This window comes from Dendrobates tinctorius, unplaced genomic scaffold, assembly GCF_039654945.1.
Source record: "Dendrobates tinctorius isolate UK_male_01 unplaced genomic scaffold, ASM3965494v1 ptg000081l, whole genome shotgun sequence".
Lineage (NCBI taxonomy): Eukaryota > Metazoa > Chordata > Amphibia > Anura > Dendrobatidae > Dendrobates > Dendrobates tinctorius.
Genome location: NW_027361749.1, coordinates 12,596,976 through 12,619,591, shown reverse-complemented (window position 1 = coordinate 12,619,591; position 22,616 = coordinate 12,596,976). Strand labels below are relative to the sequence as shown.

Here is a 22,616-nt window from a genome sequence, read left to right as displayed (position 1 = left end):
ACATAGTTTATTACCGTATTTTTATTTATGATTGATGATGATTTATAAAAAAAAATATCAAAACCAAGAAGTTCCCCGGTTAACAGTCATCACTGACATAGTACAACTATGAAGCATATGTTTCTAAGGCATCAATGTAAAATTGAAGATAATAAGACTCTATAATCAATATACTCCTAAACGGCAAAGCAAAATGGAAGGGTAAGATTTATTCTGTTATTATATTTGTGAGAATGAAGGGGAAAAAAAGAATACTTCTAGCAGATGCTAAATGTCTCATCTTTTTCCTCTCACCAATGTATCCCCTTCAATGTCTTCTGATGCTGCAGCCAAATGCATATTTTGTGTTTGACATTTAAGGGACAATCCAATTTATTATTGCTTGAATGCCAGAACAAAAGAATTGTATTAAATGCATGCCAGGACAAACACAACTATAAAATTACTACAATCTACAGCTATAATTTTATTCTTCAGCATGGACGGCTGACTACCCACTACCTACACCTACTACTACAAGTCTTCATGAAGATGTGATGCCTGTTGTAAAAAATAAAATAGTACCAAACACAAATTACAATACATAAGTTATTAAATCTATTAAATGCTGCAGTGCCCCATACAAAATATACGTATATATGTATATAAAAAGATATACCTCCCAGACGAGCGCTGTTCCCGTGATGTCAACACTGTTGCTCCTGGTACAGAATTGGACATTGTTATGTCAAGTAAGTACTTTCGCCTATCACCATCCGTTGATGGGCTGCAGCCTTCTACTAGATGGAGTTCTATGTGAAAGAAGGTTGAAGGTTCCGGCCCATTAGTGGCTGATGACTAAGTCAAGTGGGCGCTGCAGCCAATGTCATGCCTATCAGTATCCTATCAGGCAGGAGAAGCAGCATAGATATTGCTGGAACACACTGGTCAGAGAGGGAAATATTTCTCTTTTTTATTTTGTTTGGGGTAATGTAGCATTTAAGAAGGGGTTGTCCAATAGTGAACAACACCTTTAAGGTGACTAGTCTGCCATAACGAAGAAAAACTAGCTAGAACCATCTATTGGAGGTAGCTATCCCTGCCCAGGAGATGCGGTATATGCAGACCATGTCCCTGCATGGTCAGACACACCCATAACACAGCAGGGACACATTTATAAGACTATCTCAGCACAGGAACACATACCAGTTGTGGAACTTATTTGTATTCCAAGGTTTATTAAATAAAATGTACTTTGTTTGTGGGAAAGCCCCTTTAAAATTAGAAAAAACAATCAGGAATTTAAATAACATCCAAGTTACCCCATTTTAACGCATCCATAAAAACAGACTGTTCTTGCATCAGAGATCCGGCCCGACCGCCAAGCCTCCTGACCTGAGCTAACTGCTGCATGGGCACTTATGAAGCAGTTAGTTTCATTCAAGATCAGAAATTAAAGCATAGGTCTTAGTGGGCTAAACTTACCATGGAGGATAGATATGAATGATGTCGTTAGGCCCCAGTTTGAGCTGCGCAGCAGTTTGCTTTGTGAACAGAGCTTTCAGCTTTCTTGTATCTTTACAGTAGCGATCATCATCATTCTGAATGTCTGTCATCTGCTCACAAAGTACCACCTGCATGGAGCACTCCTCATGAACTTCAGATATCTTTAAAGTAAGTGTCCCTGATTTATCACCTGAAAAAGAAAAATAAAGGTCCATTAAGCAGCTTCTATGTAACAATATGAAGCAGGGGGTGCAGTAAGTGGTTATTTCTAAAATACTAGCAATGGAATGAAATAGAAATAACTAAAATACCAATTAATGGAATTAACGACAACATGGTAGCAGACTTCTGCTCACAATTTTAACTGTAAATTAAAGGTATATTTCCAATTCATGAATTTATCGCTAAAAAACCCATTCCTTTATGTTATGACTTGGGGGGGCGGGTCACATCTGGGATCCCCAGTGATGTTGAAACTGCAGAGGCAAAATTGCCGATTCATCATTGCAGCCCTGTACCTGTTTTTGCCGGCAGAGCCGGGCAGGGAAGGACTATAGAGGGACTGCAAAGCAAAGGAATAGTAAGATAAATATATTGTGATTTAGAGTACGGAGAACAAACTACTGGGTTTGACCCCAGACATATGGTGGAGAGAGACTGGTGTGAAACTGTGTAAGGTTTCTCCGCAAGGAGAAATGATACTTCTTGGATATCGGTCAGACACCTCTCACACAGCCAAACCAGATCTCACACTTTGCACTGATGAGGTGCAGTACCCCGAAACACAGTGTCTGCAAATTGAGATTCTGGTTTTGGTTTTTATCCTAAGTCATGTAACAAGGCTCGTTAAAGGGAATCTGTCACCCCTTTTGTCGAATATGAGCTGCCGGCACCGCCATCAGAATGCTGTAGATAAGCCCCCGATGTTAAAGGGAATCTGTCACCCTTTTTTGGCCTTGCAGCTGCCGGCATAGACATCGGGGGCTTATCTACAGCATTCTGTAATGCTGTAGATAAGCCCCCGATGTTATCTGAAAGAGAAGAAAAACACATTATATTATACTCACCGAGGTGGGCGGTCATGTCCGATGGGTGTCGCCGTCCCGTCCGGCGCCTCCCTTCTTCATGCAATGACGCCCTCTTCTCCCGTCCTGTAATGGCTCCGGCGCAGGCTCATTGCTCTGCCCTGTTGAGGGCAGAGCAGAGTCCTGCAGAGCGCAGGCGTCGGGAGAGGTCTGGCGCCTGCGCACTGCAGAATTCTGCTCTGCCCTCAACAGGGCAGAGCAATGCGCCTGCGCTGGAGCCATTACAGGACGGGAGAAGAGGACATCATAGCATGAAGAAGGGAGGCACCGGACGGGACGGCGACACTCATCAGACCGGACCGCCCACCTCAGTGAGTATAATATAAAGTGTTTTTCTTCTCTTTCAGGTTACATCGGGGGCTTATCTACAGCATTACAGAATGCTGTAGATAAGCCCCCGATGTCTATGTCGGCAGCTGTAAGGCCAAAAAAGGGTGACAGATTCCCTTTAAGTGAAAGATAAGAAAAGAGTTAAGGGCCCCGTCACACTAAGCGATATCACTAGCAATATCGCTATAACGTTACTGGTTTTGTGACGCAGCAGCGATATCGCTAGCGATATCGCTATGTGTGACACTTACCTCCGACCGGCTCCCCCGCTGGTTATCGCTGATCGCGCGAGAACAGCCTGGACCATTTCTCGTCATCAGCTTCCTGCTGGGCTTCCTGCTGTGGCGACGAGCAACGCGTGGAGGCGGGCGGGAGGACATCTTCATCGCCTCGTCTGACAGGTAAATAGCGACCGCCGACCACTGCTATGTCGCTGGTGAGATCTGCCTGTTTGGCAGCTCACTAGCGACCACTTAGCGATGCACCAGCGATCCTGACCGGGTCATATCGTTGTCGGGATCGCTGGTGCATAGCTTAGTGTGACAGTACTTTAAGCTTATACTCCCCGGGGGGGGCGCTCCAGTCTGATGGGTGTCGCGGTCCGGTGCCTCCCATCTTCATACGATGCCGTCCTCTTCTTTGCTTCCTGTCGTGGCTCCGGCGCAGGTGCACTGCTCTGCCCTGCTGAGGGCAGAGCAGGATACTGCAGTGCGCAGGTGTCGGACCACTCCCGGCGCCCGTGACACCCAGCATGCTGTAGATAAGCCCCTGATGTCGGTGCCGGCAGCTCATATTCGAAAAAAGGGGTGACAGAGTCCCTTTAAAGGGTCAACATTGACTTTTAAGATTGCTACTTCCAATAGGTGGCACTAGAGTTCTAGTCCTCTTCCTCTCTGAAGAGACAATTTGCACTGTGTAAGGTAGCACGCTGCTGTTGTAGACTCTGTGAATGGAAATGACCTTAAGACTGTGTCTTTAAAGGGCATGTCACACTAAGAGATATCGCTAGCAATATCGCTATAACTAGTGACGTTATAGCGATATTGCTAGCGATATCGCTATGTCTGATACTTACCTACGACCCACTCCCCCGCTGCTTATCGCTGATCGCGCGAGAACAGGCTGGACTGTTTCTCGTCGTCTGCTTCCTGCGGCGCTTCCTGCTGTGACGACGAACAACGCGTGGAGCCGGGCGGGAGGACACAGGATCGCCTGGTGTGACAGGTAAGTAGCGACCCCCGTCCCCAGCGATGTCGCTAGTGAGATCTGCCTATGTGGCAGCTCACTAGCGACCACTTAGCGATGTACCAGCGATCCTGACCGCGTCATATCGCTGGTCGGGATCGCTGGTACATCGCTAAGTGTGACAGTACCCTAACACCAATTGAGATTTGTCCCTCATATAGAATCTAAAATGCTTTGTGAACAATGAATCTGCACTGAGGTCTCCTTTATTTAAAGCAGACTTGTCAGCAGGTCTGAAGTGGACAGTTTTTACTCTTATTTTTCTCACACTGTCCCCCTAAGTGTGCGGTTTTTTCGATTTTTGTAACTCTGTCATACGGTTCAAGAGATAGAGATCGTTTTATTTAGTACTAATTTTTATGCTCTTTACCAAGAGGGCAATACTCACAAAAGTAATATTGCACGGAAGCCTAGAGGCACCTATAGAGAATCCTGAGAGAAACACCCCTGTGTAAAGAACATAAAAATTAGCTCCAAATAAAAAAGCCCATATCTGAAAAAATCACAGATTTTAAAAGAAAAAAAAAAAAGCCCAACTCCAGAGGCCAGCAAGAATAAAATAACAGCAAAACTGGCCACTTTCAACTCGTTACAGGTCCTCTTTAAAGGGAAACTATCAGCTGTTTGGGTCGCTATAAGATGCGGCCACCGCCTTTTAGGGCTTATCTACAGCATTCTATAATGCTGTAGATAAGCTCCCGATCCGACCTGAAAGATAAGCAAAATAAGTTTTATTATACTCACCCGGGGGCGGTCCGGTCCGATGGGTGTCGCAGGTCCGGGTCCGGCGCCTGCCATCTTCTTGTGATGCCACCCACCTGCTTGCTTCATGGCTCCCCAGCATCGCGCTCCTGCGCAGACATACTTCTCTGCCCTGTTGAGGGCAGAGCAAAGTACTGCACCGCGCAGGCGATGGGAAAAGTCAGAGAGGCCCAACGCCTGCACACTGCAGTACTTTGCTTTGCTCTCAACAAGGCAGAGAAATACGCCTGCGCAGGAGCGCGATGCCCGGGAGCCATGAAGCAAGCAGGAGGGCGGCGTTGCAATAAGATGGAACCTGCGACACCCATCGGACTGGACCGCACTGGACCCCCCCCCCCATTCCCCCGGGTGAGTATAATAAAACTTTTTTTTTTTTTTATCTTGCAGGTCGGATCGGGGGCTTAGCTACAGTATTATATAATGCTTTCGAGTCCAACGCCTTAACCACTCAACCATCACAGCCAACTATAGTATAATATAATGCTGTAGATAAGCCCTGAAAGGTAGTGGCCGCATCTTACAGCGGCCAAAACAGCTGACAGGTTCGCTTTAAGAAAAGCCATTTATTACCTGATGACATAATGCACTTGTCCTTTTCTCTCCTAGTATAAAAAAATAATACAAGACACAAATGTTGGTGTTGCTGGCAAATATTACCTGAAGCTTCACTCTGTAAAGGAGTCTAAAATCTTTACAGCTGGGCAATTAATGGTGTGATACATGTGAGTAAAATAAATAAAACGTCATCGATAAATTTAGATAAACACTTGACACCATGAAAATGCAGTCTAAGCTGCAGGCATCATGTTATAGAGCAGGAGTAGGCGTGTAGATTGATAAATAATTAAAAGATAAAAAATTCTGTAAAATCATTTTAAGTTCTGCTCTTTCTGGTTCACTGGGTGGTTTAATCAATGACCGACAGCCATCTCTGTATGCACTCTTATACAAAGAAAGCTGTCAGTCACTGATTGGACCGCACACTGGACTGATAATCCCAGAAAGAGCCAAGGATTAAAAGATATTAACTCTACAGAACCTTTTCTCACAAACTACATATCAATCTACTCAGCTCCTCCTGCTCAATAACATGCTGCCAACAGATAGGACTGCATTTCTACAGTGTCAGGCTCCCTTTAATAATATTTAAATCCCATGATCAGATGAATACATTATCTGCTATATACCACAAAAATCAACAAAATCTGGCAACATTACTACGGTATATGCTTTTGTGGATGTCAAACGACGCTCACATCAACATTGGATTTAAGTCACTTTCCCATCCATGGGATCAACAATTTCTGATTGTCATGTGCATGGGTTTATTCCTGAGATACTTACTGCAGTTGTAAACTCAAGAGATAACGCTAACTAAATTGATTCCAGGACAATTTTGCTCATGGTATCCCTATTATGTAAATGTGCCCCGAAATGAACTTTGCATGGCCTAAATAATGTTTGCAATACACTGAAAGCAAATGATCAAGGAGTAAAAAACTAGTCAAGGGAAATGAGTGTTTTGAAGGTGAGATGAAAAGACGAATGATCATGTGAGGGTAGGTTTAAATGGAACCTGTCAGCAGGATCGTGCACAGTAACCTACAGACAGTGTCAGGTTGGCGCCGTTATACTGATTACAATGATACCTTGGTTGATGAAATCCGTCTTGTGGTTGTTGTGTAATCTTTATTTTCAGTTTTGAGTTAATGACATGCTCGCGCTTAGGAGCGGCTGGTGAGGCTTTATGTGGTGCTCGGATTAGGTATTCATCAGTATGGCTTCTGACAGGTCACTGATCCTTCAGTGACCTGCCCCCATTTTACATAATATTTTTTTTTATTTATTTTTTTTTTTTTAAAATCCCATCAGTGGCACCTGCGCTGCAGCATGATCACATATATAATGTGCATGTAATCCATTTCTTTCATGTTATCCATGAATTCATTAAAAACAATCAGTTTGAAAATAGGGCCAGCCATGCCTGCGCAGCTGCAGCTATTGGCGATCCAATAGCTGCTACTGCGCAGGCGGCGGCATCTTGCTAGAGAAAAAATAAAAATTGCCTATCCCAAGATGGCGCCACTGGCGCCTGCGCAGTAGCATCTATCGGATCGCCGATAGCTCCTACTGCGCAGGTGTGTCCGGTGCAATTTTCAAACTGATTTTTTAATGAGAATATGGATAACATGAAAGAAAAGGATTACATACACATTATATAATTATATATGTGATCATGCTGCAGAGCAGGCACCACCTCTGGCGCCTGCTGTAGAAGGGTTTTTTTTTTTTTCAAGATATACCACAACACGGATTATATCAACCAAGGTATCATTTAAATCAGTATAATAGCGCCAACCTGACACTATCTGTAGGTTACTGTGCACAATCCTGCTGACAGGTTCCCATAAAGGCATTATTGTAACTTAAGAATGTTAGGACTTTTATAGATTTAATGTGAACCTGAATGAATGTATCACATATTTTAGTTTGTGAAATCTTAATTATATACGACATAATTAAATTTGTTCAATTGTGGCTAAAAGTTTGGCGACCCGGCACAAATTTTGTTTTTCACAAAGCTTGCCGCTTCAGTTATTATAGTGGTAAGTACAGTCATGGCCAAAAGTTTTGAGAATGACACAAATATTATATTTTCACATGATCTGCTGGTCTCTGGTTTTTATGTGTGTTTATCAGATGTTTTTATCACATACAGAAATATAATTGCAATCATATTATGAGTAGCAAAAGGTTATATTGACAGTTAAAATGAGTTAATGCAGCAAGTCAATATTTGCAGGGTTGACCCTTCTTCTTCAGGACCTCAGCAATTCTCCCTGGCATGCTCTCAATCAACTTCTGGATCAAATCCTGACTGATAGCAGTCCATTCTTGCAAAATCAATGCTTTTATTTTGTCTGAATTTGAAGGTTTTTGTTTGTCCACCCGTCTCTTGATGATTGACCACAAGTTCTCAATGGGATTAAGATCTGGGGAGTTTCCAGGCCATGGTCCCAAAATCTCTATGTTTTGTTCCCTGAGCCATTTAGTTATCACCTTTGCTTTATGGCAAGGTTCTCCATCATGTTGAAAAAGGCATTGTTGATCGCCAAACTGCTCTTGGACGGTTGGGAGAAGTTGCTCATGGAGGACATTCTGGTACCATTCTTTATTCATGGCTGTGTTTTTAGGCAAGACTGAGAGAGAGCCCATTCCCTTGGCTGAGAAGCAACCCCACACATGAATGGTTTCAGGATGCTTGACAGTTGGCATGAGACAAGACTGGTGGTAGCGCTCACTTGGTCTTCTCCGAATAAGCCGTTTTCCAGATGTCCCAAACAATCGAAAAGGGGATTCATCAGAGAAAATGACTTTACCCCAGTCCTCAGCAGTCCACTCCCTGTACCTCTTGCAGAATAACAGTCTGTCCATGATGTTTTTCCTGGAGAGAAGTGGCTTCTTTGCTGCCCTCCTTGAGACCAGGCCTTGCTCCAAGAGTCTCCGCCTCACAGTGCGTGCAGATGCACTCACACCTGCCTGCTGCCATTCCTGAGCAAGCTCTGCACTGCTGGTAGCCCGATCCCGCAGCTGAAACACTTTTAAGAGATGGTCCTGGCGCTTGCTAGTCTTTCTTGAGCGCTCTGGAGCCTTTTTGGCAACAAGTGATCCTCTCTCCTTGAAGTTCTTGATGATGCGATAGATTGTTGACTGAGGTGCAATCTTTCTAGCTGCGATACTCTTCCCTGTTAGGCCATTTTTGTGCAGTGCAATGATGACTGCACGTGTTTCTTTAGAGATAACCATGGTTAACAGAAGAGAAACAATGATGCCAAGCACCAGACTCCTTTTAAAGTGTCCAGTGGTGTCATTCTTACTTAATCATGACAGATTGATCTCCAGCCCTGTCCTCATCAACACCCACACCTGTGTTAATGGAGCAATCACTGAAACGATGTTAGCTGGTCCTTTTAAGGCAGGGCTGCAATGATGTTGAAATGTGTTTTGGGGGATAAAGTTCATTTTCTAGGCAAATATTGACTTTGCAAGTAATTGCTGTTAAGCTGATCACTCTAACATTCTGGAGTATATGCAAATTGCCATTAGAAAAAATAAAGCAGTAGACTTTGTAAAAATTAATATTTGTGTCATTCTCAAAACTTTTGGCCATGACTGTAATTGCATTATCTCTAGGTTTGTTATGAAGAGTGGTCAGATGAATGTCAAACATTGCAAAGTCTTTTGTTGCCATGAAAAGTATCACAAAACAAAATCTCACAGAATTTCAGCGGAGCCACAAGACAACAGGCTAACATCATTTCAATGATCTTGTCCTTAGCTCAGGAGAAAGTGTTAAGGCCCCGTTAGACCTGTTTCACACTTCAGTTTTTTTGTCTCAGTTAAAGTCCGCCAAAATGGCGTAAAGCGGATCAGTTGCTAACTGATGTGAACGGATGCCACCGGACCGTTTTTTTTTTTTTTGACGGATCCGATGAATGAAGAATTTTAAAGGAACCGCAGCCCGGGAAGGAGAGAGAGAGAGAATGAATTTTTTCTGTCCGCCAGAAATGATTTCAGGGTTAAATCTCCGGTTGACTTCATTCCTCTGGGCACGCGCACTATAAAATGCGGATCCTGCAGCAAAAAAAAAAAACGTTGCATGGTCCGTTCAGGCATGTCGGCGGACGCAAAAAAATTGGTGGATCCGCAAAAAAACGGATCCAACGGATGGCCATCCGTCAAGATCCGCCGGTAATGCAAATCAATGGGGAAAAAAACGGATCCTCCAAAAAAAATGGCGGATCCGTTTTTTTGCAAAACGGCGGATTTTGACTGATGGTCAAAAACGGAACTGTGAAACAGGCCTTACACGCAACGATACTGTGAACGATATCGTTGCAACGTCACCAGTTTAATGACATTGCAGCGATGTCGAAACGTCATTGTTGCGTGTGACACGTAGCAAAGATCAACGATCAGTTGGCTGATCTTTAATCGTTGCCTAATGGTCTGGGCCATAAATCTATCGCTCGTCTCCCGCTGGGCAGCACACAACGCTGCATGTGACAGCGAGAGATCAACGATCAGCGAGATCCCAGCGCAATACAGCAGAGGCTGGGAGCTGGTATCCAGGGTAAACAGTGGGTAACTAAGCGCAGCTCAGTGCTTAGTTACCCGCTGTTTACCCTGGATACCAGCGTGCTCGCTGGTCCTGATCGCTGGTGAGACTGCCTATGTGACAGCTCACCAGCGATCAGCTATGTCCCAGCGATCCCATCCACGTCGGATCGTTGGTGGGATCGCTGGGACATTGAAGCGTGTAACGGGGCCTTTAACAAGGACAAGGCATACCACTCTGTCATGCTGATTGAATTAACAAAGCAAAAAGTTTGCTTTAAGAGAGGCTGGTTATTTAAATCACTGAAACATGTATCATCACCATTGCTTTACATATATAGTGCTTTACAGGAAAGGATATTGATGATGGTAAGACTGCCCCTATGTTAACCTTTATTAGATCAAAAATTTAAAAAAGAAGTTCCACTGCTATAAAGTCTTCAGCACGCTCCAACAAAGTCCAGCAATATGTAATGAGTCTCTCCAAAATAATTTTGCTATGAAATTGACTCAACAACAGTGCAGAGCTTGCTCAAGAATGGCAGAAGGCAGGTTTCCATGCATCTGCACAGTTAGCTGAAGAAAATTGGAGGCTGGTTTGGTGTAAAAAAGGTAGCACAGAAACGCTCAAAAATGACATACTACAGGAAGTATATGGGCAGCATGGTGGCTCAGTGGTTAGCACTGCAGCCTTACAGCGCTGGGGTCCTGGGTTAAAATCCCACAAAAGAACATCTGCAAGAAGTTTGTATGTTCTCCTTTTGTTTGCGTGGGTTTCCTCCCACACTGCAAAGACCGACTGATAAGGAATGTACACTGTGAGCCACAAACCGCTTTAGATTTAATGGCACCCTATAAGTAAGTAAAATTAAGAAATAAGAACAAGGTTTGGACTGCAGAGGAGAGGAATAAAGTTATTTTCTCTTATGGATCCATCATCAGACTGTTTTGGACATCTGGAAGAATAATTATCTGGAAAAGAAATAGTGAGTGCTACCATCAATTTTATGTAATGCCAACAGCAAAGAATCGTGAAAAAATTAATGTGTGGCGTTGCTTGTCATCCAATAAGTGTGCTGCGAACACATTTTTTCCTAAGAACACTATAGTGAATAAAGAATAGTATCTCAGCATGTTGCAAAAGCAACTTTTCCCAATCATCCAGTAGCAATTTGGTGATCAACAATGAATGTTCCAGAATAATGGAGACCATGTCACAAGACAAAAGTGATAACTAAATGGCTCGGTGAACAAAACATTCTGGGGCCAGGGCCAAGTAAATCCCCAGATCTCAATTCCATTGGGAAACTGTGGTCAGTCCTCAAAAAGCTGATGGACCAACAAAAACACAGAAACTGTAATGAACTTCAAGTACTCATTAGGCATTCTGGGGTTCCCATCAGTCAAGATTTTGCCCAGAAGCTAGTATTCAGTGTGCCAGGGCAAATTGCAGACATCCAGAAAAATACAGGGGAATATTGTAATTATTGAGTCTTTGTATCAATTTGATGTATTTGTCAATAAAAATTTAAAAACTTATGAAATGTTTACAATTGTACTTCAGTATCCACAGAAACATCTGAAGCAGCAAAGTTTGTAAAAAAAAAAAAAAAAAACAAACTAACTTTGTGTTAAGTCTCAAAACTTCTCATCACCACTGAAGGGAATATGTTTTGTCAATACATTAAGATAGATGAGAAGTATACTATTTGATACAGAACACATTAAACCTTACCTAAAGGAATTTTGCAATCGGATCCTCGTTGATGCCTCCAAAACGTAATGGCCGACCTCTCTCTGTTATGCAGGCGATTCAGTCTTTCAGCTAGGCCTCCCCTACAGAGAATTCAAGAATGTGTCACACGGCCAATAGTGGTGTTAATTTATGCCAAAAGCATACAAATGGGGCTGTTTACAGTTTATTTTCCTCAGAACATTAGAAAAATTGCTTTCTGGAGAACTGTTCCGACAGTTAAGCACAGTTAAAAAGCACATTAAACCTAATAAAATGTGCAATTAGTTTTACAAAGAAATTTATAATTTACATGCCAAAGGGTATTGTCTTAATTTTAAATACAGTATCATGACTTTCTGTTTATTGTATAAATAATAAAAAATACAACGAGCATTAAACTTTACAAAAAGGAAAAAGAAAAAAAATGAAATGTAAAAAATATTTCAGATATATTTTATATATTATGGAGTTTTAATTCCCTGAAAATTATTTAAGGCCATGTTTTCAATGTGCAGCCACAGTGTAGTTTTTTGTTGTTGCTATTGTGGTAAAACCACATCACTTTTACCGCAATTAAAATCTGCGGGAAAATGGTGCTGCATTGGCGGCCGCAACATGTGAATGCACACTAAATGAGAAATTTTACCCTGCACACTATATTTGCACGTAAATATAATATTAACACCTATCAAACATGGCTATTCTCCATTTTCGTTTTTCCTAGGCTCATCTTTTTTTTATTTTTCTGATGACATATGAGTGCTTGTCGTTTGCAGGAAGAGATGTACTTTTGAATGACAGCATTCATTTTTTCATGTGATGTACAGGAAAACAGGAAAAAAATCCAAGTGGAGCAAAAGTGGAAAGAAAAGTGCAAATTCACAATTATTTTTTGGGTATTTTACAGTGTTCACTATATTGAAAAAGTTAATGTGGATTTCCAAATTCATTACAATAGCAAACAAAAAAAAATTCATATACAGTCATATGTTAAAGTTTGGGCACCACACATATATATATATATATATACATACACACACACAGCTCTGGCAAAAATTAAGAGACCACTGCAAGATTTTAATTTTGTCTGATTTTTTCCAAGCACTAAATTTTGTATTTATTTTTAGAAAATGAGAAATGGTCAAAGTAACGAAAAAATGCAGTGCTTGCAGACCTCAAATAATGCTAAGAAAACAAGTTCATAATCATTTAGAAACATTACTAATGTTTTAACTCAGGATGAGTTCAGAAATCAATATTTTCAGGAATAACCATGATTTTTAATCACAGCTTTCATGCGTCTTGGCATGCTTTCCACCAGTCTTTCACACTGCTTTTGGGTAACCTTATGCCACTCCTGGTAAAAAAAATTTAAGCAGATCTTTGTTTCATGGCTTGTGACTATCAATCTTCCTCTTGATTACATTCCAGAGGTTTTCAATGGGAGTCAGGTATGGAGGTTTGGCTGACCTTGACAAGTATTTGATGTGATGGTCCTTCATCCACACATTGATAGACCTAGCTGTGTGGCATGGTGCATTGTCCTGCTGGAAAAAGCAGTCCTCAGTGTTAGGTGTTATGATTGAGTCACCGTAGGAGGCAAAAACAGAAATACAAGCTAAGTCCAGAAAACCAGAGAAGTTGGCAACTATCAGATTGCAGACCCCTGAACCTATCAACACAACTAGCAGTAGCCGTGGGGGGTTCCTACGATGCCCTAGACCCCTCGATCACAGCCGGAGAATTAAATAGGCCTAAAAAAAGAAAGGGGAAATCTAAACTGCCCCAGAGCAGACCCCAAAGCAATAGGCAGCCCCCAACATATAATGACGGTGAAGCAAGATGAAAACACTAACACAGACAGAAGGATAGACTGAGCAAAGCCGGGGCCCAAAACTACCTAGATAGGAAAGGACAGGAAGGCTGCTGTCTGCAATCTGCAAAAACCCTATCAAAGACATAAGCCAACAAGCTGATATGAAAAAGACCCTGAAGCAGCTAGGCTTCAAAAACTAAATCAGCACTCAGGTATTTTCAGAAGACAGAGCTAAGGGAATTCAGCACACCCCAGCAGGGAATGGCAGAAATCCAGAAACAACAAAGCAAAACAAAGTCAAAGCACAAAGGCAAAAAGCCGAGCAGCAAACTTAGCTTTAGAGGAGCAGGAATTCAGACTGGTCTCCAAGGATCCCACAGAGAAATCACCCGCAGGGCAGAAGGGCGTCGGATGCCTTATATCCAGTCAGTAACTCCACTCAGCCAGTCATCATCATCAGCCTCAGGTGTTTGATAATCAGGCTCACTACCTCTCTTTACCAGAAGAGGGAGTTCCTCGGGCCTCAGTAGTGAAGGGGAAAATGAACTCACAACAGTACCTCCACCTTGAGGAGGGGTCACCGAACCCTCAACCACGCCACCAGGGCGATCAGGGTGAGCCCGATGAAAGGCACGCACCAATCTTTTGGCATGAATATCAGAGGCAGAGACCCAGGAATTATCCTCCTGACCATAACCCTTCCACTTAACCAAATACTGGAGTCTCCGTCTAGCCAGACGGGAATCCAGTACTTTCTCTACCTCACATTCCATGTTACCTTCAACCAATACAGGGTCTGGAGGTGCCACCCCCGGAACAACAGGTTCAACAAACCTCTTCAACAAAGATTTATGGAACACATTATGGATTTTAAATGTGACAGGAAGAGCCAAACGAAAAGAGACCGGATTAATAATCTCCACAATCTTGTAAGGTCCAATAAATCTAGGCTTAAACTTAGGAGAAGCCACCTTCATAGCAATATTTTTTGATGATAACCACACCATATCACCAACCTTAAACTGGGGACCAATGGTCCTATGTCGGTTTGAAAACCGCTGGGCCTTTTCCTGGGAGAGAGATAACTTATCCACCACTTGGTCCCAGATCTGGTGCATTCTCTCCACCACAGTGTCAACACCTGGGCAGGCAGAGGGCTCCACCTGCCCTAAAGAAAATCGAGGATGAAACCCAAAGTTACAAAAAAAAGGTGACATCAAAGTGGCAGAACTAGCTCTATTATTTAAAGCAAATTCGGCCAAGGGCAAAAATGAAACCCAATCATCCTGATCAGCAGAAATAAAACATCTTAAATATGACTCCAAGGTCTGGTTTGTTCTGTCTGTCTGCCCATTGGTCTGAGGGTGAAAAGCAGAGGAGAAGGACAACTGAATTCCCAGCCTGGAACAGAAAGTTCACCAAAATCTAGACACAAACTGGACTCCTCTGTCAGATACAATGTTCTCAGGAATCCCGTGCAAACGAACCACCTGTTGTAAAAACAGGGGCACCAACTCAGAGGAAGACGGCAACTTAGAGAGTGGTACAAGATGAACCATCTTAGAGAACCTATCACAAATCACCCAAATAACAGTCATCCTTTGAGAGACAGGCATATCAGAGATGAAATCCATTGAAATATGGGTCCATGGCCTCTTGGGGACAGGCAAAGGCATCAACAACCCACTAGAGCGAGAACACGATTTAGACCGGGAGCACGTCCCACAGGACTGCACAAAATTCCTGACATCACGAGACAAGGCGGGCCACCAAAAAAACCGACTCACCAGATCTCTAGTACCAAAAATACCTGGATGACCAGCCAAAGCAGAGCAATGAACTTCAGACATCACTCTCATCTTCCACTGGTCAGGAACATACAACTTTCCACTGGGACAACGCTCAGGTTTGTCCTCCTGGAACTCTTCCAGAGCACGTCTCAAATCGGGCGAGATGGCAGAAAGAACTACCCCTTCGCCTAAGATGGTAGCAGGCTTGGTCACCACAGGAGAATCAGCAAAGAAGCTCCTCGAGAGGGCGTCTGCCTTGACATTCTTCGTTCCAGGAAGAAAAGAAACCACAAAATCAAAACGTATAAAAAACAAGGCCCACCTAGCCTGTCTAGGGTTCAAGCGCTTAGCCGACTCTAGGTAAATCAAATTCTTGTGGTCAGTGAGGACCACGACTTGATGCTTGGCTCCCTCCAACCAATGTCTCCACTCCTCAAATGCCCATTTCATGGCCAACAGTTCCCTATTCCCCACATCATAGTTACGTTCAGATGGAGAGAACTTTCGGGAAAAGAAAGCACAGGGATTCATTTTAGATGTTACAGGATCCTTTTGGGACAAAACAGCTCCTGCGCCAATCTCAGAAGCATCCACCTCTACCTGGAACGGAAGTGAGACATCAGGTTGCCGCAAAACCGGGGAGGAGGTGAATCTTCGCTTCAGCTCCTGAAAGGAAGAAACAGCCTCCGGAGACCAATTTAACACATCAGCACCCTTCTTAGTTAAATCAGTCAATGGCTTGGCAATACTAGAAAATTTTGCTATAAATTTCCGATAAAAGTTAGCAAAACCCAAAAACTTCTGGAGGGCCTTCAAAGAAGTGGGCTGAACCCAATCGTAAATGGCCTGTACCTTGGCCGGGTCCATTTCAATAGTTGACGGGGACAAAATAAATCCCAAAAAAGAAATCCTCTGTACTCCAAAAAGGCATTTAGATCCTTTGACATACAGGGAATTCTCCCTCAAGATCCGGAACACAGTCCGAATATGTTCCACATGAGAATCCCAATCCTTGGAGAAGATCAAAATATCATCCAGATAGATAATCAAAAATTTATCGACAAAATCTCGGAAAATATCGTTCATGAAGCACTGGAAGACAGAAGGGGCATTAGTGAGCCCAAAAGGCATCACGAGGTACTCAAAATGTCCCTCCGGAGTATTAAACGCCGTCTTCCATTCATCCCCATGCTTAATGCGAATAAGATTATACACCCCCCTGAGGTCAAGCTTGGTAAACCAGCAAGCACCTTTAACTCTGGAGAATAGATCAGAAATCAGGGGTAACGGATACTGATATTTAACAGTAATTTTGTTGAGGGCACGATAATCAATACAAGGTCTTAATGATCCATCCTTTTTGGCTACAAAAAAAAAAACGGCACCTAAGGGTGACGAGGATGGTCTAATATGACCCTTCTCCAACGCCTCCTTAATATAGGATCGCATAGCCTCGTGCTCGGGTACAGATAAATTGAAGAGCCGACCCTTGGGAAATTTACACCCCGGGCTCAGTTCAATTGCACAGTCATAACTCCTATGAGGAGGCAGAGACGCAGACTCATTCTCACTAAATACATCATAAAAGTCCGCCAAATAATCAGGAACATCATGCAACTGAGGAGAGGTGGAAAACACCGGAGCCTCACTAAAGGCACACCGACAACCCCAACTCACCACAGACACAGATTTCCAATCCAAAACTGGATTATGAATTTGTAACCAGGGAAACCCCAGAACAATAGTATCATGCAGATTATGCAACACCAAAAATCTGCAATTTTCTTGATGGTCTGGGGCGACCCACATTACCACCTGGGTCCAAAACTGAGGTTTATTTTTAGCCAAAGGAGTAGCATCAATCCCCCTCAAAGGGATAGGCGTCTGCAGAGGTGTCATCGGAAATCCACAACGTTTAGCAAAATCCAAGTCCATTAGGTAAGACCAGAGGGAACAGGAAATCCCACCATAGTATCTTTTACGGCTTCTGACAACCCCTTCCGAAAGAGAGCAGCCAAGGCACTATCATTCCAGGTAGTAAGTACTGCCCACTTTCGGAATTTTTGACAGTACAATTCTGCAGAATCACGACCCTGGCTCAATGCCAGCAGGGTCTTTTCAGCCTGATCAATGGCATTAGGTTCGTCATACAACAACCCCAAGGCCTGAAAAAATGCGTTCACATTAGTCAGAATAGGATCATCTGGTTTCAAAGAAAACGCCCAATCCTGGGGATCGCCACGCAGCAAAGAGATGACAATTTTAACCTGCTGCGCGGATCTCCCTGACGAGTTAGGCTTCAAGGCAAAAAATAATTTACAATTATTTTTGAAATTCAAAAATTTAGACCGATCCCCAAAAAATACATCAGGTGTAGGAATCTTTGGTTCAGCAGCATGTGAATGAGCAAGGTAGGCGGAAATTCCCCGCACTTACGCAGCGAGCTGCTCCACACGATCAGACAATTGCTTTATCTCCATTGAGAGAAAAAAAAATTCCCCCTACGGCCTCAGAGATATAGAGGAAAAAATATACACACTTTTTTTTTTTTACAATTCTTTCCTGCTATTGAGTACCCTAGGATCTGCGGTATGGCGGGTGATTCTGTTATGATTGAGTCACCGTAGCAGGCAAAAAACAGAAATACAAGCTAAGTCCAGAAAACCAGAGAAGTTGGCAACTATCAGATTGCAGACCCCTGAACCTATCAACACAACTTGCAGTAGCCGTGGGGGGTTCCTACGATGCCCTAGACCCCTCGATCACAGCCGGAGAATTAAATAGGCCTAAAGAAAGAAAGGGGAAATCTAAACTGCCCCAGAGCAGACCCCAAAGCAATAGGCAGCCCCCAACATATAATGACGGTGAAGCAAGATGAAAACACTAACACAGACAGAAAGATAGACTGAGCAAAGCCGGGGCCCAAAACTACCTAGATAGGAAAGGACAGGAAGGCTGCTGTCTGCAATCTGCAAAAACCCTATCAAAGACATAAGACAACAATCTGATATGAAAAAGACCCTGAAGCAGCTAGGCTTCAAAAACTAAATCAGCACTCAGGTATTTTCAGAAGACAGAGCTAAGGGAATTCAGCACACCCCAGCAGGGAATGGCAGAAATCCAGAAAAACAAAGCAAAACAAAGTCAAAGCACAAATGCAAAAAGCCAAGCAGCAAACTTAGCTTTAGAGGAGCAGGAATTCAGACTGGTTTCCAAGGATCCCACAGAGAAATCACCCGCAGGGCAGAAGGGCGTCGGATGCCTTATATCCAGTCAGTAACTCCACTCAGCCAGTCATCATCATCAGCCTCAGGTGTTTGATAATCAGGCTCACTACCTTTCTTTACCAGAAGAGGGAGTTCCTCGGGCCTCAGTAGTGAAGAGGAAAATGAACTCACAACAGTTAGGGAACATTGCCTGAGCAGAAGGAATCAACTGTTTTTCCAGGATAACCTTGTACTTGTATGCAGCTTGATTCATACATCCTTCGCAAAGAGTAACCTGCCCAATTCCAGTCTTGCAGAAGCATCACCAAATCATCACCCATCGGCCACCAAATTTCACAGTGGGTGCAGGACACTGTGGCTTGTACGCCTCTCCAGGTTTCTGTCTACCCATTAGCTGACCAGGTGTTGGGCAATGCTGAAAATTAGACTCATCAGAGAAGATTACTTTACTCCAGTCCTCTATGGTCCAATCCTTATGATCTTTGGCAAACTTCAGCCTGGCTCTCCTTTGCTTCTCATTGATGAAAGCCTTTCTTCTACCTTCACATGACTTGAGCCCTGCCTCTAGGAGCCTGTTACAAACTATTCTTGCTGTGCACTTCACCCCAGCTGCCATTTGCCATTCCTTTTGTAGGTCACTTGATGTCATCTTGCGATCCTGCGGTTGCTGAGTGACATTCGAATAAGATCACGGTCATCCCGGTCAATGGAGAGTCGTTTTCGCCCTCTGCCGGTCTGTAGCTTTGTTGTCCCCAATGTCTGCTGCAGGTAACATGACACTCACTGTATCCCTCTGCTAGTAAAGCCAGAATTGAGCCCTTCTTTTTCTCACTCAAGACTTTTCTTTTCAACTCCTTTGGCATGGTTAAAAGTTATTTATTCATTACTATTACTTTTGGGATACTACTAGCACTTGTTTTGCCATCCAGTTTGTCCTATTGCAAGAGGATTGTGAACACAATAGCAGGGTTTTTTTTTTATACTTTTCTTCGTTAAAGATTTGGTTCAGGTGATCACCTAATCAGAAGCACATTAAGCAGTATGAGGTGTACTCTGGTTGGAATTCAACTAACCCTGGAATGGAATGGCTGTCAGACATGTAGAGAAGTTGTTTTTTATAAAACTGTGCAGTGGTCTATTAATTTTTGCCAGAGCGCTCTCTCTCTCTCTATAAATATATATTTAAAAAAAACAAAACGGAAATTTGTAAAAAAAAATAAAAATTATATATATATATATATATATATATATATATATATATATATATATATATGCCTTAATTTCCGTGGTTAAAATAACATACAATTCTAAAGCGTTTCAGGTATTGCTGCCCTTAGTCATAGAATTGCATGTTATTTTAACCATGGATATCATTTTCCCTGTTTTTAACGGATGAAATAAAATCAAGTTGTATTTTAGCCGTGTAAGATCCAAAACTTCTTTTTTCTTGGACTCCGCACACTGTCAGCAGTATGGATCGTAGTACCTAGGATACAGCAGCGACGAAGCAGTGAGAGGCAATTCATACCTTTGCTTTTTCTTTGATTTTTATTGATACTATTTTAGATCACATAAACGTAATTCTGGCATTTAGATTTTATTTTTCATAAAACCGTTTATCGCTCGAGTTAATTAATCTTATATTTTTATAGATAGTAGATTTACAGATGAGGTGATAACATATACAGTGGGTGAAATAAGTATTTGATCCCTTGCTGATTTTGTAAGTTTGCCCACTAACAAAGACATGAACAGTCTATAATTTTAAGGGTAGGTTAATTTTAACATTGAGAGATAGAATATCCAAAATAAAATCCGGAAAATCACATTGCATAAATTAAGGTAAATTTATTTGCCTTTTGCAGTGAGAAATAAGTATTTGATCCCCTACCAACCATTAAGAGTTCTGGCTCCTACAGACCAGTTTGACGATCGGAATCAACTCGTTACTTGCATTAAAAAGACAACTGACTTGCAAAGTCAACTTTATAAAATACTCCTGTCCACAGACTCAATCAGTCAGACTCTAACCTCTACAACATGGGCAAGATCAAAGATCTTTATAACGATGTCAGGGACAAGATCACAGACCTGCACTAAGCTGGAATGGGCTACAAACCCATAAGTAAGACACTGGGTGAGAAGGCGACAACTGTTGGTGCAATAGTAGAAAAAAAAGGAAGAAACACAAAATAACTGTCAATCGACATCTATCTAGCGCACCATGCAGAATCTCACCTTGTGGGCTATCCTTGATCATGAGGAAGGAGAGATCAGCCTGAAACTACACGGGGGGAACTTGTTAATGATCTCAAGGCAGCTGGGACAACAGTCACCAAGAAAACCATTGGTAACACATTGCGCCATAAAGGTTTAAAATCCTGCAGTGCCCGCAAGGTCCCCCTGCTCAAGAAGGCACATGTGCAGGCCCATTTAAAGTTTGCCAATGAACACCTGGACAATTCTATGAGTAATTGAAAGTGCTGTGGTCAGATGAGACAAAAATTGAGCTCTTTGGCATTAACTCAACGTGTTTGGAGGAAAAGAAATGCTGCCTATGACCCAAAGAACACCGTCCCCACTGTTAAGCATGGAAGTGGAAACGATGTTATGAGAGTGTTTCTCTGCTAAGGGAACAGGACTACTTCACCGCATCAATGGGGGAATCGACGGAGCCATGTACCGTAAAATCCTGAGTGACAACCTCCTTATCTCCGCCAGGACATTAAAAATGGGTTGTGGCTGGGTCTTCCAGCAAGACAATGACCCAAAACATACAGCCAAGGGAATTAAGGATTTGCTCAAAAAGAAGCACATTATCCCCTTCATGACCAAGCATATTTTGACCTTAATGACCAGGCCATTTTTTGCAATTCTGACCAGTGTCCCTTTATGAGGTAATAACTCTAGAACGCTTCAATGGATCGTAGTGATTCTGAGACTGTTTTTTCATGACATATTGGGCTTCATGATAGTCGTAAATTTAGGTCGATAGTTCTTGTGTTTATTTGTGAAAAAAATCAGAAATTTGGCAAAATTTTTGAAAATTTTGCCATCTTCAAATTTTGAATTTTTATTCTGTTAAACCAGAGAGTTATGTGATGCAAAATAGTTAATAAATAACATTTGCCACAAGTTTACTTTACATCAGCACAATTTTGGAAACAAATTTTTGTTAGGAAGTTATAAGGGTTAAAATTTGACCAGCAATTTCTCATTTTTACAACAAAATTTACAAAACCATTTTTTTAGGGACCACCTCAGATTTTAAGTCAGTTTGAGGGGTCTATATGGCTGAAAATACCCAAAAGTGACACTATTCTAAAAACTGAACGCCTTAAGCTGATCAAAACCAAAATCAAGAAGTTTATTAACCCTTCAGGTGTTTCACAGCAGCAGAAGCAACATGGAAGGAAAAAATGAACATTTAACTTTTTAGTCACAAAAATGATCTTTTAGCAACAATTTTTTTTATTTTCCCAATGGTAAAAGGAGAAAATGGACCCCAAAAGTTGTTGTCCAATTTGTCCTGAGTACACTGAAACCCCATATGTGGGCGGGAACCACTGTTTGGGCACACGGCGGGGCTCAGAACGGAAGGAGTGCCATTTGACTTTTTGAATGGAAAATAGGCTCCAATCGTTAGCGGACACCATGTCGTGTTTGGAGAGCCCCTGCGTGCCTAAACTTTGGATCTCCCCCACAAATGACCCCATTTTGGAAACTAGACCCCCCTAAGGAACTTATGTAGATGCATAGTGAGCACTTTGAACCCCCAGGTGCTTCACAAATTGATCCATAAAAATGAAAATGTACTTTTTTTTCACAAAAATTTTCTTTTAGCCTCAATTTTTTCATATTCACATGAGCAACAGGATAAAATGGATACCTAAAATTTGTTGGGCAATTTCTCCCGAGTACACCGATACCTCATATGTGGTCATAAATCACTAATTGAGCACACGGCAGGGCTCGGAAGGGAAGGAGCGCCATTTGACTTTTTGAATAGAAAATTAGCTCCAA

General features: G+C 42.4%; 1 protein-coding gene across 3 annotated transcripts in view; it reads right to left on the bottom strand.

Moving 5' to 3' along the window:
* SPIDR (scaffold protein involved in DNA repair) overlaps positions 1-22,616 on the bottom strand; it is a 787,075-nt gene that overhangs the window by 484,771 nt on the left and 279,688 nt on the right. For all 3 annotated transcript variants that reach the window (XM_073583752.1, XM_073583754.1, XM_073583753.1), the window contains exons 7-8: positions 11,761-11,861; positions 1,465-1,675 (exon numbers count right to left, since the gene is read on the bottom strand). In XM_073583752.1, coding sequence (XP_073439853.1) covers positions 1,465-1,675; positions 11,761-11,861 — 312 coding nt within the window. The remainder of the gene's footprint in view (positions 1-1,464; positions 1,676-11,760; positions 11,862-22,616) is intronic.